This window comes from Hoplias malabaricus, chromosome 1, assembly GCF_029633855.1.
Source record: "Hoplias malabaricus isolate fHopMal1 chromosome 1, fHopMal1.hap1, whole genome shotgun sequence".
Taxonomy (NCBI): Eukaryota; Metazoa; Chordata; class Actinopteri; order Characiformes; family Erythrinidae; genus Hoplias; species Hoplias malabaricus.
Window position 1 is genome coordinate 89,283,007 of NC_089800.1, and position 18,264 is coordinate 89,301,270.

Below are 18,264 nucleotides of genomic sequence, written 5' to 3' on the forward strand. Positions count from 1 at the left end.
CTAGCTGGTATCCCTCAACCTCACGCACCAGCTCTGGCTCTTTCTCCCCAGTGAGTTTACGTTCCACGTGCCAAGAACCAGTTTCCTCGGACAAGTTCCACGATGCCAGGGGCCCCTTTGCCCATGTTCTGTGCACCGCACCCCTACTCTGGATCTTGTGGGTGGTGAACTCTTTCATGAGGCTCCAGGGATCACAGTCTGTCTTTATTACATCTGCACTGTTGTGTATTAACAATACAGTAGAAATGATAAAACATGAAAGTGCATTAATTACAGCATTAAAATCAATATAATGGTCCAGTTTTATTACCAACCAATGATTAAACTGAAATAATTCTCTACATAAACCATTACATTAAAAGAGCACAGAAACTTTTATCTGTAAGTGTTCAGGAGTTAAAGGGTTAAAGAAGAAATCAGAGCCACCTGTTCACTGCTGCTCTGGGGCAGTGACATCACAGATCTGGAACTTAAAACAGCACCCTTCGGGTCTGGGTTACTGTGTGTGTGTGTGTGTGTGTGTGTGTGTGTGTGTGTGTGTGTGTGTGTGTGTGTGTATCAGGTTACTGACCACAAACTTCCTACAAGATGAAACACTGTACAGTCTCAATACTGACAGTGGGGGTGGAGGAGGGGGGTGAGTGAGAGGCAGAAGCAGAGTAAAACAGAATGTGGAGAAGTGAGAGTTCAAAAGAAAGAAAGAAAGAAAAAAAGAAAGTAAAACAATGAAAGAAAGAAAAAAAGAAAGAAAGAAAGAAAGAAAGAAAGAAAGAAAGAAAGAATGAAAGTAAAACAATGAAAGATAAAAAATAAATAAAGAAAAAAAGGACAAAATAAAACAACAAGAACAAAGAAAGAAAAAAAACATTGATTAATTAATTAATTCATTCATTCATTCGTTGTTACACACCACATTCCTCACAAACAATCACTCGGAGGAAACCCACGCAGACACAGAGAGAACACACCACACTCCTCACAGACAGTCACCCGGAGGAAACCCACGCAGATACAGAGAGAACACACCACACTCCTCACAGACAGTCACCCGGAGGAAACCCACGCAGACACAGAGAGAACACACCACACTCCTCACAGACAGTCACCCGGAGGAAACCCACGCAGACACAGAGAACACACCACACTCCTCACAGACAGTCACCCGGAGGAAACCCACGCAGACGCAGGGAGAACACACCACACTCCTCACAGACAGTCACCCGGAGGAAACCCACGCAGACACAGAGAACACACCACACTCCTCACAGACAGTCACCCGGAGGAAACCCACGCAGACACAGAGAGAACACACCACACTCCTCACAGACAGTCACCCGGAGGAAACCCACGCAGACACAGAGAACACACCACACTCCTCACAGACAGTCACCCGGAGGAAACCCACGCAGACGCAGGGAGAACACACCACACTCCTCACAGACAGTCACCCGGAGGAAACCCACGCAGACACAGAGAACACACCACACTCCTCACAGACAGTCACCCGGAGGAAACCCACGCAGGCACAGAGAGAGAAAAAAAAGAAAGAAAAATAAAGAAAAAGAGGAACATAAAGAAAGACAACAGAAAGAGAAAGAAATAAAAATAAAGAAAGACGGAAGCAAGCACAGTGTCAGTGTAAGAAACTCTGTTTTTATGAATATAATTGTAATATATTCTGAGTATATTTTAGTGGTGGTGCATGTGCCTTTTGTTCTGAGGTCAGAGAGTAATCTGTGAGAGCTGAAAGTGTGATTAAAGTTACGGAAACATTGGAAAAATAAAGTGTTTCTTTAACTTTGACAACACTGTACAACTATCAGCTTTAGCACTGAAGCCCAAACCCAGGCCCCTCAGTCTCTCAGTCTTTAAACTATTAAACCATTCAGACCTGGGGTTGGGCTCTGAGCTGCAGTCGGTGCAGAAGATGACGCAGGAATCCTCTTAACACACTTCTGTCGCAAATCTGCTGTAATCCTCCTGCAAACTGTGGAGCTGTCAGTCATTTCTGAAAAGGCATCACTCACTAACACTGCTGCGGAAACCAAAATAATCCGGAATATACCCGTCCAGTCACTTTTTAAAACCAGGAGAGAGTCCACTCTCCATAGCCACTTCTTCCTGATCAGAGCCCATGATGTGTCCACACTCACCCAGTCACTCACACACTCACCCAGTCACACCCACACTCACACCTGTAGTCACTGTCACACACCCACCCAGTCACTCACACACCCACCCAGTCACTCACACACTCACCCAGTCACTCACACACTCACCCAGTCACTCACACACTCACCCAGTCACACCCACACTCACACCTGTGGTCACTGTCACACACCCACCCAGTCACTCACACACTCACCCAGTCACACATACACACTCACCCAGTCACTCACACACTCACCCAGTCACACATACACACTCACCCAGTCACTCACACACTCACCCAGTCACACATACACACTCACCCAGTCACTCACACACTCACCCAGTCACACATACACACTCACTCAGTCACTCACACACTCACCCAGTCACTCACACACTCACCCAGTCACACCCACACTCACACCTGTGGTCACTGTCACACACTCACCCAGTCACACACACACTCACCCAGTCACACACACACTCACCCAGTCACTCACACACACACTCACCCAGTCACCCACACACTCACGCAGTCACACACATCTGCGGTCACTGTCACACACTCACACCTGTGGTCACTGTCACACACTCACCCAGTCACTGTCACACACTTACCCAGTCACACACACACTCACCCAGTCACACACACACTCACCCAGTCACCCACACACTCACCCAGTCACCCACACACTCACCCAGTCACCCACACACTCACCCAGTCACACACATCTGTGGTCACTGTCACACACTCACACCTGTGGAATTGATGGCACTGGGCCAAACATGACTGAGGTCAGGTGCTGGCGTTAGATGATTAGTTCTGGATCACAAACACCACTCCAGCTCATCCCAGAGGTGCTGGATCTAACTCTAACACAGTTCCACTGCTCCACAGCACAGCGTTACGGCCTTATGCCCCTTTAATCCACACTTAGACTCCTGCGCAGCTGTTAGTGACTAGAGATAGTTACAGAATTAGCTGGTCGTAAGTTGAATACTGGACCAATAGTGTGTAGTACGCAGGGATTTATTCAGTCCCTCGCTATAGAGTGATAGTACCCAGCTGTTTTAGAGATGTATTTGTTTCTAATCCACGGAGAAATGAGGCAGTAATTAAAAAAGTGTCTCACACACAGATGAAGGCCAAACTGTCACTCTGCAGTAAAGAGGACCCAGTCCAGAGAGATCTGCAATCACTGCAGTCACTAAAGCCTCCATTAATCCACTACTGTCCCATACTAGACACAAACACACTGCTTAAGAGTCCATTCACATATTCACACACACACACACAAATCTGCACACACACTCACACACAAATCTGCACACACACTCACACACAAATCTGCACACACACTCACACACAAATCTGCACACACACTCACACACACAAATCTGCGCACACACTCACACACAAATCTGCACACACACACACACACAAATCTGCACACACATTCATAACACCTGCTTTTATTGTTAATTCACTGTAGATTAAAATTTACGGCATTCTGCAGACATTCTGTCCAACTGCAGTAAGATCCTCTACATGTGACCGTGGTAGGGACTGGTGGTGTTTGGGGTTCTGTAGTGTTCCTGCCTAAGAGGGGAACCGAACCCTGCGCATGTTTAAGCAGGTCAGTACAGCGCCATGTCACAGTGAATTAAACCGAGCACACGTACCCCGTTCTCCTTCGGTCTGTTCATCTTCACTGGACTCTGCCTCTGATCACTCCTCAGATCACCCCTCTGATCACTCTTCTGATCACCCCTCAGATCACTCCTCCGATCAATCTTCTGATTACCCCTCTGTTGACTCCTCTGATCACTCCTTTGATCACTCCTCGGATCACTCCTCTGATCACCCCTCAGATCACTCCTCTGATCACTCTTCTGATCACCCATCAGATCACTCCTCAGATCAATCTTCTGATTACCCCTCTGTTGACTCCTCTGATCACTCCTTTGATCATTCTTCTGATCACTCTTCTGATCACTCCTCTGATCACCCCTCGGATCACTCCTCCGATCAATCTTCTGACCACTCTTCTGATCACTCCTCTGATCACTCCTCTGATCACCCAACGGACCTCCTGCCCAAAAAACAAAACAAACAATAACATTACATCATCAGAACTCCATGACATCATCACTAAGTGCCCTGAACACAAGAGTCAGGGCACAACTGTCTTATAACCGTACGGATATGAAACATTTACAGGGGATACTGAATAATTCATGAGAGATAATGAATCATTTATAATAGATATTGAATAATGTGTAGTAAACACTGAATAATTTGTAGTAGATTCTCAATAAATCATAACACCGACTGAATAATGTGTAGTACATAATGAATAAACTATAGCTGATACTGAATAATTTATAGCAGATTGCGTACTAATAAACTCCTACAGAAAGAGAATTGATGATGGTAGAATCTGCAGTAGTTTGGTATAATTCTTAGACTGATTCATGTGTTGAATAATAATCCTTACTCTTAAGAAAATGAATCTCAGGGTAGAATAAAGGGTTAAAGACAGCTCCTCGGACGCAGCGGGAGTTTGCTAAGAACATCACAAAACACCAGCGAAGAAAACACTCCTACCTCTAAAGAACAGACGAGAAGGAAGTGTGTGTCCGCAGTCAGTAAGTCCACACAGGGTCTGATGTGTGTGTGTGTGTGTGTGTGTGATCTACAGCAGACTGTGATCAGACTCAGGACTCGAGCATGTGCCTTTAACTCCAACTGAGTGTTCTCCAGCGAGTGTGTGATTACACACCTCCAGTCATCTCTCTTTTGTGAACTAACTTCACTGTGCTCCGTCTCACTCCGCCGCTCTATAAATAGTCCTGCCTTTAATTCCCTAAATCCAGGGTTGCATCACTGTGTGTGTGTGTGTGTGTCCTTTAAATTCTGATGGAGCGGCGGGAATATTTAAGCAGCAGCAACATGTTTGTATTGTCACTGCACGATGCGCTGCCGCCCCAGTCACTAAGGTACAGGTGGGACCTAGGTGCCTTGCCCTCGAGAACCTCCTGAGCCATGGATGTTGAGGGAGAACACAGTGCTGGCTCTTCACTCCCCCCGCCCCCTGTTTTCCTGCTGGTCAAGGAGACGCCTGGCGTCCTGCTGTGGTCACGCTGAGGTTGAGAGGTGAAGGCAGGGCAGTGGTGAAGTGGCCCATTAACTCACAAAGACGATTAGTTACGTAACTCCAGGGTTCAGCCACTGAGCCGGGAGCCGTGGTGACACACTTGTGTGTGTCATGGAAAACAGGCCTCGTCTCTGATAGGACAGGAATGCCTCAGTCAGGGACCTGGCAAACATCAGCGCCATTGTCCAGAGAGACGCAGACAGTTCAGCCAATGAATGCTGAAGGTACACTGTGTTCAAGCCTGCTGCACCATCTCTGCTCTTTCGAGGAGGCTTTATGGTAGATGCTGGAACATTTCTGTGAGGATCTGATTGCTGTGAGTGTGTTAGCGAGGTCATGTACTGATACTGAATGACCACATCTTGATCTGGATCACAAACGTCAATCCAGGTGTGACATTAACTCCAGTTCAACCATAGCCCAAGCTCATCCCAAATCTGTACTGTCCAATGAACCCAAGAGGCATTCAGTAGAGCTTCATCTATACAACTCAACCCAAATCTGCTGTTCACTGGAGTATCCCAACAATCCCACTACGTCACTGCAGCTTCCTCACCACAGAGCATTCCTCCTCAAAACAAAAGTGTGAAGCTTAATCACAACCAGTTCATCCCATGGGAATTCAGGACAGATTAATCACAGACACTCATCCCAAAACTGATCAGTGGACCTTGATCTCTACAACTCATCCCAACACTGTTCAGTCAGGGGGTGTTAGTGAGTCTTAATTTCTTAAACTCATCCCAAAGGAGGCTTGGTCAGTCTTAATCTCTTAAACTCATCCCAAAGGGGGGTTAGTCAGTCTTAATCTCTTAAACTCATCTCAAAGGGGGGTTAGTCTGTCTTAATCTCTTAAACTCATCCCAAAGGGGGGTTAGTCTGTCTTAATCTCTTAAACTCATCCCAAAGGGGGGTTAGTCAGTCTTAATCTCTTAAACTCATCCCAAAGGGGGGTTAGTCAGTCTTAATCTCTTAAACTCATCTCAAAGGGGGGTTAGTCTGTCTTAATCTCTTAAACTCATCCCAAAGGGGGGTTAGTCTGTCTTAATCTCTTAAACTCATCCCAAAGGGGGGTTAGTCAGTCTTAATCTCTTAAACTCATCCCAAAGTGGGGTTAGTCTGTCTTAATCTCTTAAACTCATCCCAAAGGGGGGTTAGTCTGTCTTAATCTCTTAAACTCATCCCAAAGGGGGTTTAGTCAGTCTTAATCTCTTAAACTCATCCCAAAGGGGGGTTAGTCAGTCTTAATCTCTTAAACTCATCCCAAAGGGGGGTTAGTCTGTCTTAATCTCTTAAACTCATCCCAAAGGGGGGTTAGTCTGTCTTAATCTCTTAAACTCATCCCAAAGGGGGTTTAGTCAGTCTTAATCTCTTAAACTCATCCCAAAGGGGGGTTAGTCGGTCTTAATCTCTTAAACTCATCTCAAAGGGGGGTTAGTCTGTCTTAATCTCTTAAACTCATCCCAAAGGGGGGTTAGTCTGTCTTAATCTTTTAAACTCATCCCAAAGGGGGGTTAGTCAGTCTTAATCTCTTAAACTCATCCCAAAGTGGGGTTAGTCGGTCTTAATCTTTTAAACTCATCCCAAAGGGGGGTTAGTCAGTCTTAATCTCTTAAACTCATCCCAAAGGGGGGTTAGTCGGTCTTAATCTCTTAAACTCATCTCAAAATAGTAAATAATTTTAATCACAAATGTGGACAGTGCAGTTTATTCCTAATGGTGTGGTGCACACAGAATTGCAGGTCTAAAATATATTAATTAGTTCTAGTGTGCCTCTCACCTGAGGGTCTGTGCAGGCTTCGGAATAATCACTAGGAATGATGCACGTTGAAGGTGACTCGGTTGGCCGTGTTACTCACCCTTCTCTCTGACCTGGGCAGGTGGACCTTGGTGCCGCAGGTAAAACTTCACCTCCTGCCTCCTCTGACCCCATTTCTGCAGGTGCTCCAGCATTGGGTGATCAAACGGGATCACTCTCTCTGTGATGAAGAGGATTCAGACTTTCAGACTTAAAAAACATAGAGAAACACCAACCTACTTCTCAATCTTACACAGTAATTTCACAGTAAGTTTACAGTGGTCACATTTGACCTATATTTTAACTGAAGCTTTTGACAATTTATTAAAAACTGTTTAGGAGCCGAGGGGCTAGTGCTGCGCGACATCAATATCACGATGAATTGTACATTTTACCAAAATTCTAATTGACTAAGTATTTTGTGTTTGTATTTCTGACCCTCACAGTTGAGTGACGAGGCTTGTGCTGTAAATATGCTCTAGTATTAACGCTGGGGTATTTTTTCTAATGTCGCTGGGAGCTGTTGCTTGGTGTGTGATTTTACATTTGACTTCTTTTTGTTCAGTGTCGTCTTAATTAAACTCAAAACACAGCACTGTGTTTTTCTTTGGTACGAGTTGCTAGAGTCACGCGGTTGGCCTCTGCGTTTATGTTCTCCTCCATGTGGCAGATAGGGGGCACAATCACGTAACTTCAGCTTGGTGGCGTGGTTTTAAAGGTACAGTACATGAACACACAGTGGGGACCTAACAAATTAAAAATAATCAACGTAGACAAGATTATATCTATTAGAAATTCTGAATTTCAATTTCGATTAATTTTCGATTAACTGCCCAGCCCTACGAGGGGTTAATGTAAAATTTAATAATCTGTCATGGTGTATCCACTGCTCTGTTTGCATTAGTGGCAGTCACTCAGGATTGTGCATTCAGGTTCTGCAATTTGTGCGTCAAAAGGGAACGGGTCTGAGGTAGAGTGAGGTAGAGTGATCATGCCTTCCCCACCACCCCCACCCCATGACATTCATTCATTATCTGATTCATTACCTGGAATCAATTGGCGCAAGGCAGAAACACACCCTGGAGGGGGCGCCAGTCCTTAACAGAGCGAAACACACTCACACATTCACTCACACCTACAGACACTACAGACACACTCTCCAATCAACCTACCAATGTGTGTTTTTGGAGCATGGGAGGAAACCGGAGCACCTGGAGGAAACCCACACAGACACAGAGAGAACACACCACACTCCTCACAGACAGTCACCCGGAGGAAACCCACACAGACACAGAGAGAACACACCACACTCCTCACAGACAGTCACCCGGAGGAAACCCACACAGGCACAGAGAGAACACACCACACTCCTCACAGACAGTCACCCGGAGGAAACCCACACAGACACAGAGAGAACACACCACACTCCTCACAGACAGTCACCCGGAGGAAACCCATACAGGCACAGAGAGAACACACCACACTCCTCACAGACAGTCACCCGGAGGAAACCTACACAGGCACAGAGAGAACACACCACACTCCTCACAGACAGTCACCCGGAGGAAACCCACACAGACACAGAGAGAACACACCACACTCCTCAAAGACAGTCACCCGGAGGAAACCCACGCAGGCACAGAGAGAACACACCACACTCCTCACAGACAGTCACCCGGAGGAAACCCACACAGACACAGAGAGAACACACCACACTCCTCAAAGACAGTCACCCGGAGGAAACCCACGCAGGCACAGAGAGAACACACCACACTCCTCACAGACAGTCACCCGGAGGAAACCCACGCAGGCACAGAGAGAACACACCACACTCCTCACAGACAGTCACCCGGAGGAAACCCACGCAGGCACAGAGAGAACACACCACACTCCTCACAGACAGTCACCCGGAGGAAACCCACGCAGACACAGGGAGAACACACCACACTCCTCACAGACAGTCACCCGGAGGAAACCCACGCAGGCACAGAGAGAACACACCACACTCCTCACAGACAGTCACCCAGAGGAAACCCATACAGGCACAGAGAGAACACACCACACTCCTCACAGACAGTCACCCGGAGGAAACCCACACAGACACAGAGAGAACACACCACACTCCTCAAAGACAGTCACCCGGAGGAAACCCACGCAGGCACAGAGAGAACACACCACACTCCTCACAGACAGTCACCCGGAGGAAACCCACGCAGGCACAGAGAGAACACACCACACTCCTCACAGACAGTCACCCGGAGGAAACCCACACAGACACAGAGAGAACACACCACACTCCTCAAAGACAGTCACCCGGAGGAAACCCACGCAGGCACAGAGAGAACACACCACACTCCTCACAGACAGTCACCCGGAGGAAACCCACGCAGGCACAGAGAGAACACACCACACTCCTCAAAGACAGTCACCCGGAGGAAACCCACGCAGGCACAGAGAGAACACACCACACTCCTCACAGACAGTCACCCGGAGGAAACCCACGCAGGCACAGAGAGAACACACCACACTCCTCACAGACAGTCACCCGGAGGAAACCCACGCAGACACAGGGAGACTCCGAAACCAACTGTAGGAGGAGCACAGAATACCAACAATGTGTTCTTCTTCATTCCATCACAGTCTCCACTCTTCAGAGCATTTCTGTGAGGATTTGATTGCTGATTTTGGATGTTAGGTCCTGGAACACATACACCACTCCAGCTCATCCCAAAAGGTACAGGATGGAGCTCCTGATATAGAGAGTCCACTCTAGGGAATGTAGTTCCACAGCCCAATGCCCAAGGTTTTTTTTACTCTTGACCAACATAGGCTCATGTGCAGCTGCTCCAGAGCATCCTAAGAGTATAGAACCCTATAGTGTTTTTCTACAGAGATAGAACTATGTCGAGGACCGTATATCAAACCCTGCTCTTGTCCACTGCAGACTGCACACGCCTGGCCAGTATTAAAATAATGAAGCTAAAAATGAGTCCTCCATGGCTCTGAAGATGAAACAGAAGTGTGTTTTTATAGACGCCTGAAGAGATCTAGGCCAAGCGCAGCACACAGGGCTCAAGAAGACTGGCTGAAAATGTCTGCCTCTCCTTTCTGAAGACCAGCTCGGCTCAGACAGTCCAGTATGTGGAGGTCATTTCAAATATTCTGGACTTTCAGTGGAAGTCAATGTAAAAATATGTTTCATCACAAGTCAAAAAAAATTGTAGATTCCTTTAGACCTTTTTTTATTATTATTGGAAAATAACTCATAAAGATTGAATCAGAGTTTTGGACAGAAACAAAACCTGAAGTTGGTCCTATGTTTTTCCGTTTCAATCAAATGTCCAGTTCCACCTTAAATCACACAGAAGTTACACTAAATTCCAACAAGACTCTTAATGTAAGTGCTGCACGATTTAAGGTGGAAAAGATGACTCAAATGAGACGCTTATGACCCAGAATGTAACTGCTGCACCATTAAAGGTGGTAAATATGGATAAGACATTTAGTGTAAGTGTTGCATCATTTAAGGTGGAACCGAATACTCAAATCTAAATAAGAAGCTTAATGTAAGATGGAATAAAAACAAATTAAAATGAAAAGCTGAGGCACTGTAATTTAAAGTGGTTCCAAAAATTTGAATAAGAATTTTAAACACAAGTGCTGCAGCATTTAAGGTGGAATGAATAATATAAACGGGCAACTGAATGTAAGTGCTGGAGCATTTAAGGTGGAAATCAATTGTGAAGCTGCATATGAATCTTCCCACAACTTGGATTTGAGGCTATTATTATCTCTGAATCATTATTACTCTTTGAAAATGAAACTGATATTATCTGACATTTTATGGCACATAGAGTAACAGTTTAAGGAAGGGAGGTGAAGAACAGCCTGATTGAAAAGGACTGCTCCTCCTTCCTGAAGGGCAGCTTTGCAGAAATAGTCTAGACCAGTTGAACTGTAAAGTGTGTGAAGGTCACTGTAATAACGGTCCCATAAGGGCTTCATGAACAAGCCGTAGGGACCTGAGACGTACTGACCCACTTTACTGCTGCACGCTGAGCAGGAAAGAGACAGAGACAGAGACAGAGACAGGGTCTGCATTGATATGAGAAAAACAGAGCTGTTCTACAAGACAATCCACAACTAAAAAGAGAAATACCCACACAGTTTAGAGATATTAGAGCTACACTGGTGATACACAGCCTCCCCCATCTGCAGTCACCTTCATGTGTGTATTTAAAGTTACATAACACACCACAACCAAACAAAACCCAATAATGAGAGAGTTCCTGAGGACCTTTATGATGATGGGATCAGTGGTGTACTCCAGTGGTTAACAATAATCCCTTCAACTCCAGGAGACCTGTATTTGGCTCCACACTTCGGTTATCAGCTCTCACAACTACTGAGTTTTAAAGGAGTCATAGCAGCTACGGGAGAATTAACAGACACTGGATAATTAAAAGTTACAGGATAATGTATTTTCTACCGTAAATAATTCACAGGCGATGGCACAGCAGGTAGGTGTTGCAGTCACACAGCTCCAGGTTTGAGTTCCACTCCGGGTGACTGTCTGTGAGGAGTGTGGTGTGTTCTCTCTGTGTGTGCATGGGTTTCCTCCGGGTGACTGTCTGTGAGGAGTGTGGTGTGTTCTCTCTGTGTCTGCGTGGGTTTCCTCCGGGTGACTGTCTGTGAGGAGTGTGGTGTGTTCTCCCTGTGTCTGTGTGGGTTTCCTCCGGGTGACTGTCTGTGAGGAGTGTGGTGTGTTCTCCCTGTGTCTGCGTGGGTTTCCTCCGGGTGACTGTCTGTGAGGAGTGTGGTGTGTTCTCCCTGTGTCTGCGTGGGTTTCCTCCGGGTGACTGTCTGTGAGGAGTGTGGTGTGTTCTCCCTGTGTCTGTGTGGGTTTCCTCCGGGTGACTGTCTGTGAAGAGTGTGGTGTGTTCTCTCTGTGTCTGCGTGGGTTTCCTCCCATAGTCCAAAAACACACGTTGGTAGGTGGATTTGTGACTCAAAAGTGTCCGTAGGTGTGAGTGTGTGAGTGAATGTGAGTGTGTGTCTGTGTTGCCCTGTGAAGGACTGGCGCCCCCTCCAGGGTGTGTTCCTGCCTTGTGCCCAATGATTCCAGGTAGGCTCTGGACCCACCGCGACACTGAACTGGATAAGGGTTACAGACAATGAATGAATGAAGAATGAAGTTATAGTCAAGATATTGTTTTTACTTATTTATCTGTATATTTTATTAATATGGCATGCTTTTTAATATCTCAAGACACAATTTTCACAATCAAATAATCAGAAAAAGATAAACAGTTCCAAAAAACAAAACACAATTAGTTAGAATTGAAATAGGAATGAAATGAAATTCAGTTAAATTACAATATCACTCATCAGTTACATCGGTGTGTAAAAGCACAATGAGCACTAGAAGGAAAAAGTTTGTGAACAAAATTTCACTAATTTAAATTTGAATAAAAATTTTGAATCGTATGCTGTTCTTTTGCCATGTTTTTAAATGAAGTTTCTATGGTGTTGTTAGTGTTCACTATGGTGTCCCAGGTGTTTGCTAAGGTATTGCCAGAGGGTTGCTATGGCATTAAAAACTGATTGATAAGTTGTTGCTATGCTTTTGTTATGGTATCCATGGTGATAATTAAGGTACTGCTAGGTGCTATGGTATTCAAGGTGGTTGATAAGTTGTTTCTAGGCGTTGTCATATGGTGTTCAAATAACAGCTAAAATTGTGCTATGGTATTCAAAGTGGTTGCTGAGGCGTTGCTAGGAAGTTGCTATTGAGTCCCATGTGGTTGCACAAGCTAATTGTTAATATGTTACTGGGCAATTGCTTTGGTAATCATGCTGATTGTTAATGTGTTACTAGGCAGTTGCTATGGTAATCAATGCTAAGATTTTTGTTATGCTGCTACTGCAGTATTCAAGATGTAGTATCCAAAGTGGCTAGGCAGTTGATATGGTTTCCCAGGTGGTTATTAGGGTGTTTCTAGGCATTTGCTATGGTCCAACCTGTTACTTATCAGATTTTGCTACGTTGCTGTTACTAGGTTTTTATTAAGATGTTGCTAGGTTGTTGTTGTGTCATTCCTTGTGGTTGCGAAGGTGTTGCTTGGATCTGACAAGCTGTTGTAGTATTAATTTCTCACCATGTCCTCTCCAGACCTCAGTGAGGTGGCAACTGTTCTCTCTAGCGTCGCAACAGAACTCCACCACGTCCTCACACCGAGTCTCCTCAGTGACCGGCACCTCGGTCAGCAGCTCGTCGTTATCGCTCAGGAACACCGGGATTATCATCTACACACCAACAGAGCGAGAGGAAACAGCTGTTTTTAATTTTTTTTTTACAGCCTACAGGCATGTCATCTTCCACACAGACTAGAGGACGAGCGACACACACTGTGCAGCGACAGATGAGCTACTGTCTCTGACTCTACATCTACAAGGTGGACCAACGAGGGAGGAGTGTCTCACAGAGTGGACAGAGAGTGGACACAGGGTTTAAAAACTCCAGCAGCACTGCTGTGTCTGATCCACTCTACACCAGCACAACACACACTAACACACCACCACCACGTCAGTGTCACTGCAGCGCTGAGAATGATCCACCACCACATCACACCTGCTCTGTGGGGGTCCTGAGCGCTGAAGAGAGCAACAGGTGAATCATTTTCACTGTGGTCTCTAATCCTATGTCAATATCGAGCTGATATCAGAAGAAACAGACTTTGACAGAACTCTCAGTCTGCGTGTAATTTTTGTCGGAGGCGTGTTGTGATCCTTCTGTTTAGTCTCAGAACATCAGCAAATAAACATGTAATACTCGGGACGAGACGAGAGGAGATTAGAGCAACTTTTAGACAGGATTCAGAGCAGGAACAGCTCCGGCTGCGTCACTCTCACACCAGTAATCTTAACTTTACTAAGAACTTATATAACACACACACACACACACACACACACACACGAACACACACACACACACAAACAAAAACACACACACACACACAGAGAGGGAGGGAGGGAGGGAGAGAGAGGGAGATCTTTCCAGAGGGTCTCCACAGAGTGAAGTTCAGCAGAAAAGTCTGAGATGTCTCTGTTAAAGCTGATGACACAAATCTAGCTACAGATTTACCACAGTGAGTCCAGGCTAGTGTCATTTTCCATGTTTTGAAAAATATTTCACTACCGGAGCTCTAGGAAAGACCAGATCTTCCACTCCTTAAGCCTTAACTCTTCTGTGATGGCTTTAAAATAGTCGCAGATTATTGCTGTAAGGATCTGATGGCAGCCGTGAGAGTATTAGTGAGGTTAGGTTGATATCTGATGATTAGTTGTGTATCACAAACACCGCTTCAACTCACCTCAAAGGCACTGGATGGAGAAGAGTGTCACTGCTCCACAGCCCGGTGAGGCCAGGGTTCTAAACCCGTAGCCTGGGCTTGACATGGTGCGTGGTGACATTAAAAGGGACACAATGAAATGAGTTCTTTAGCACACGCATATGGGGATCTGGAGCCCACCAACCCACACACTGTGAAACAAATCACCAAATCAAATAAGATCGGTTTTCAGTGGGTAGAGGTGTACTTGCTGATCAGCCGTGCATCCGTGTAGACAACTGTCTGCACTGTGAACGTAACTGTTTATGTGCTAAACCTGGAGGCTTCCACTAGGGGGCAGACCTGAGAAAGACGCAGGTAACTGCAGACTTGTCTCTGACACACACTTCTTCAAAACTTTCACCATTATAACGCGGTTTCAGTCGTTCTGATTCTGCTCTGATTCTGACGTCAAGTGCAGAGACTTTAGAATGGCCCCGCCCCCTCGTCTGAGTCTGTCCAATCACAGCGCTGGACCCGTGTTTATGTGAGAGCGCAGAGACGAGGTTAAACTCAGCGAAACAGACACAACGAGCGCGGAGAAATAAGAGCACTGAGTAAAAACGGAGAAGAAAGAGAACAGAGTGAAAACGGCTAAAAACCAGAGCTTCTGCTCCTCGCTCCTCACTGCTGTGCGCTCGGGGTCGGGGTGAACAGCGAGCGGCTCATTATCATTTAAAGGAACAGGTGCTGAAAGCGGGCGTTCTGAACAGGGGCTGTTTACACAGGGGGAGAACACTGCTGTGGGGCTCATGGGGTTTGGACTGAAGAAACAGAACTGTGTTCCACTGTGGAGACGAGGGGGGAGTGTGTCTCCTTTAAGTTCATGTGCATCAGCTTCAGAGTCTCATTCCATGTGTGTTTCTAAGGAGATGATACACATTGTGTCGGTGGTGTACTTTAATGCTTATGAAATTAATCTATAGTTTTCTCACTTACTCATGTCTCAGAGGCTGCTCTGTAAAGTGACACACCTGGTCATTTCGGAGGAATCCAGGCATGTGCAGTTTACAACGGCAGAAAACAACGGTTAAAAAACAAACCCAGTCGCCTTTTGTCCAGCTCCTATTCCCTTCCTCAGAGAAAAAAACTAAACAAATCAGTCTCATAAACGAAGCCAGATTCCTCCCACACCCGCCAGAGGAATGAGGACGCACTTCCAAGACGTAGAGCGATCTCCCCAGACACACGGCTCCGGATTGAGAGGGAACTCTGTGAGGGTCGGATTACAGGCCCAGCTTTAATAATCTGATTAGGAAGGGGGTGTAAACGTGAGGGCGTGGGGCCAAGAGGCAGAAACCCCTCCCTGTTTCAAAGCAATATAAATCCACACGGGGAAACGTTACTGTCATCTGCCGAGAGGGGAGTAATCCCTGCTGGGAATTCTGCCCAGAGTCCGAATGACGCAGGGAGGTTTCAAACAAAAACACACCAAACCTAAAAACCCTCCCTCTATCCCACCGAAGCCCAACCTCAGCCGAGCCTCCAGCAGCGGGGAGCTTAGCAAAGAACACGTACCGTGTCTGTTTCAGTCCCTTTCTCTTCTTTTTGTCCTTTAAGATGTTTATAATGTTTACAAATTTGCAGGAAAAAGATAGAAACACCAAACCTTCTTTATATTCATTTATTTATAACTCACTGTTTCAGTCCAGGACCACCCAGTCAGTCCTCTGTCGGAACACACGGGTTAAAACGAGCCGTTCTGATTCTGCTCGAATTATACCACAACACCCCAGTATTCACTAATCTATAAAACAGAGTGGAACCCGACCAGAGGAAAGAAGGAGGTCTCCTGAATATCTCTGTATTTTCTCCTAAACAACAGTGAGATCAGACAGAAAGATACTGGAGAAATTAGCACAAGTCTCCTGCTGCTCACATGTGTCTCCTGAGATAAAGGCCTCAGTGCCTAGAACATCTCTCTGTGACCTTTAGTGGAGCCCTCAGTAAAATCTCTGGTTTGCCTCGTGAACTCCTTTTTGGTTGTGTTCTTTTTCTCTTAAGGATCTTGAGGTGAAAAACTAGCAAAAAAAATGAGATCTGAGAAGAAAGAGAACTGAGCTAAAACTGTCAAAAGTCAGTGAAAGCCTCCACACACTTTCACTCCCTCATTTTAGCACAGCCACAAATGCAGAGGCCAGAAAGGTCAGCCTCTCTCCAATGACAGACCAGTCTGGCTATTTTAAGCAAATGCACAAGTCCAGAAGTGTCTAAAGTCCTGAATGTGGCACTCAGGCACCAAGCATCCTGTGCACTAGCCAGCTCATACACCCTCATGCCTGCTAGCCTCCCAGTAGCCTATTAGCTTTCTAGGCTTCAAGAGCTCCAGCCCGGAAGCCCCATATTAGTTCTCAAGGCTACAAGACCGCTAGTGTACTAGCACTTATTAGCTCTCAAGGCTACACAACCTCTAGTGTACTAGCACTTATTAGCTCTCTAGGCCACAAGACCTCTAGTGTACTAGCACTTATTAGCTCTCTAGGCCACAAGACCTCTAGTGTACTAGCACTTATTAGCTCTCTAGGCTACACAACCTCTAGTGTACTACCTCTTTTTAGCTCTCTAGGCTACAAGACCTCTAGTGTGCTAGCACTTATTAGCTTTCTAGGCTACAAGACCTCTAGTGTACTAGCACTTATTAGCTCTCTAGGCCACAAGACCTCTAGTGTACTAGCACTTATTAGCTCTCTAGGCCACAAGACCTCTAGTGTACTAGCACTTATTAGCTCTCTAGGCTACAAGACCTCTAGTGTACTAGCACATATTAGTTCTCTAGGCTACAAGACCTCTAGTGTACTAGCACTTATTAGCTCTCTAGGCTACAAGACCTCTAGTGTACTAGCATTCTACTGCCTCACTAATCCACAAGACCTCCAGTCTACTAGCCCTGTAGGCTATAAAAGCTCCATTCTAGCTCTTATTAGTTCTCCAGGTTATAAAACCTCCAGGCTACATGTTCGCAAGGCCGTTTAGCCTCCAGTTAGTCGTAGGATGCAAAACCCTATAGCCTGCTAGCTCTTCAGGTCATTGGCCTTTCACTCATATGTCCCTCAGCACACTACACTTCCAGCCCATTAGCCTCGTAGTGCACTAGTCTTCTAGGCATGACGTCCACCAGCCTACAAGCACTCCAGAAGTTCACACAGGCTATTAGCTCACTCAGCTCACTTGTTTACAAGGCCATTTAACCTCAGGTCTACCAGCTCTCCAGCCCATTACACATTCAGATCATTAGCCCTCCAGCCTGCCAGCCCTCTAGGCATTCAGACCTCTAGACCTCTACCCTCTCAGCAAACTGGACTTTCAGCACATTAGTACTGCAGACTAAAAGCCCTAAAAACTACACGCCTTCCAGGCCATTATCCCAGCAGCCCACAAGACCTTCAGCACATTTGCCCCCAAGGCATTTAGCTTTACAGCCCATTAACAATTCAGTCCATTACGGCTCGGGTAATTAACCAGCCCTCTCACCCCTTTACCCAGCCTGGCCCTTCCACCAATGTCCCAGACCACCTCAGAAACATCACGACAAAACCGTGTATCTCCAAAACAGCAGTTTTACAGCAGAACGAATCTATGAATGGGAGTTTAATCAACTTATTTATTTTCAGAATCAATGTTTTGGACCGCTTTAATTCACACATTTATCATTTTAACACAACGAGAAAAGAGCAGCTGCGGTTCAAAGAGAAACAGTAACTAAATTTTACCGAAGGAAAAAACCTTCTTCACTTTCAGTGGAAGTCAGTGTAAAAACATTTTACTC

General features: G+C 45.9%; 2 protein-coding genes across 2 annotated transcripts in view; both read right to left on the reverse strand.

Moving 5' to 3' along the window:
- The window catches only part of ppp1r13ba (protein phosphatase 1, regulatory subunit 13Ba), a 49,234-nt gene extending 45,283 nt beyond the window's left edge, over positions 1-3,951 (reverse strand). The window contains exon 1 of the mRNA XM_066675964.1: positions 3,835-3,951. Within this exon, the coding sequence (XP_066532061.1) occupies positions 3,835-3,858 (24 nt within the window). The 5' untranslated portion in view covers positions 3,859-3,951. The remainder of the gene's footprint in view (positions 1-3,834) is intronic.
- Positions 3,952-5,261: 1,310 nt separating this feature from the next.
- LOC136679127 (apoptosis-stimulating of p53 protein 1-like) overlaps positions 5,262-18,264 on the reverse strand; it is a 13,320-nt gene continuing 317 nt past the window's right edge. Inside the window, exons 2-4 of the mRNA XM_066657477.1 lie at positions 13,266-13,413; positions 7,169-7,288; positions 5,262-5,440 (exon numbers count right to left, since the gene is read on the reverse strand). Coding sequence (XP_066513574.1) covers positions 5,262-5,440; positions 7,169-7,288; positions 13,266-13,413 — 447 coding nt within the window. The remainder of the gene's footprint in view (positions 5,441-7,168; positions 7,289-13,265; positions 13,414-18,264) is intronic.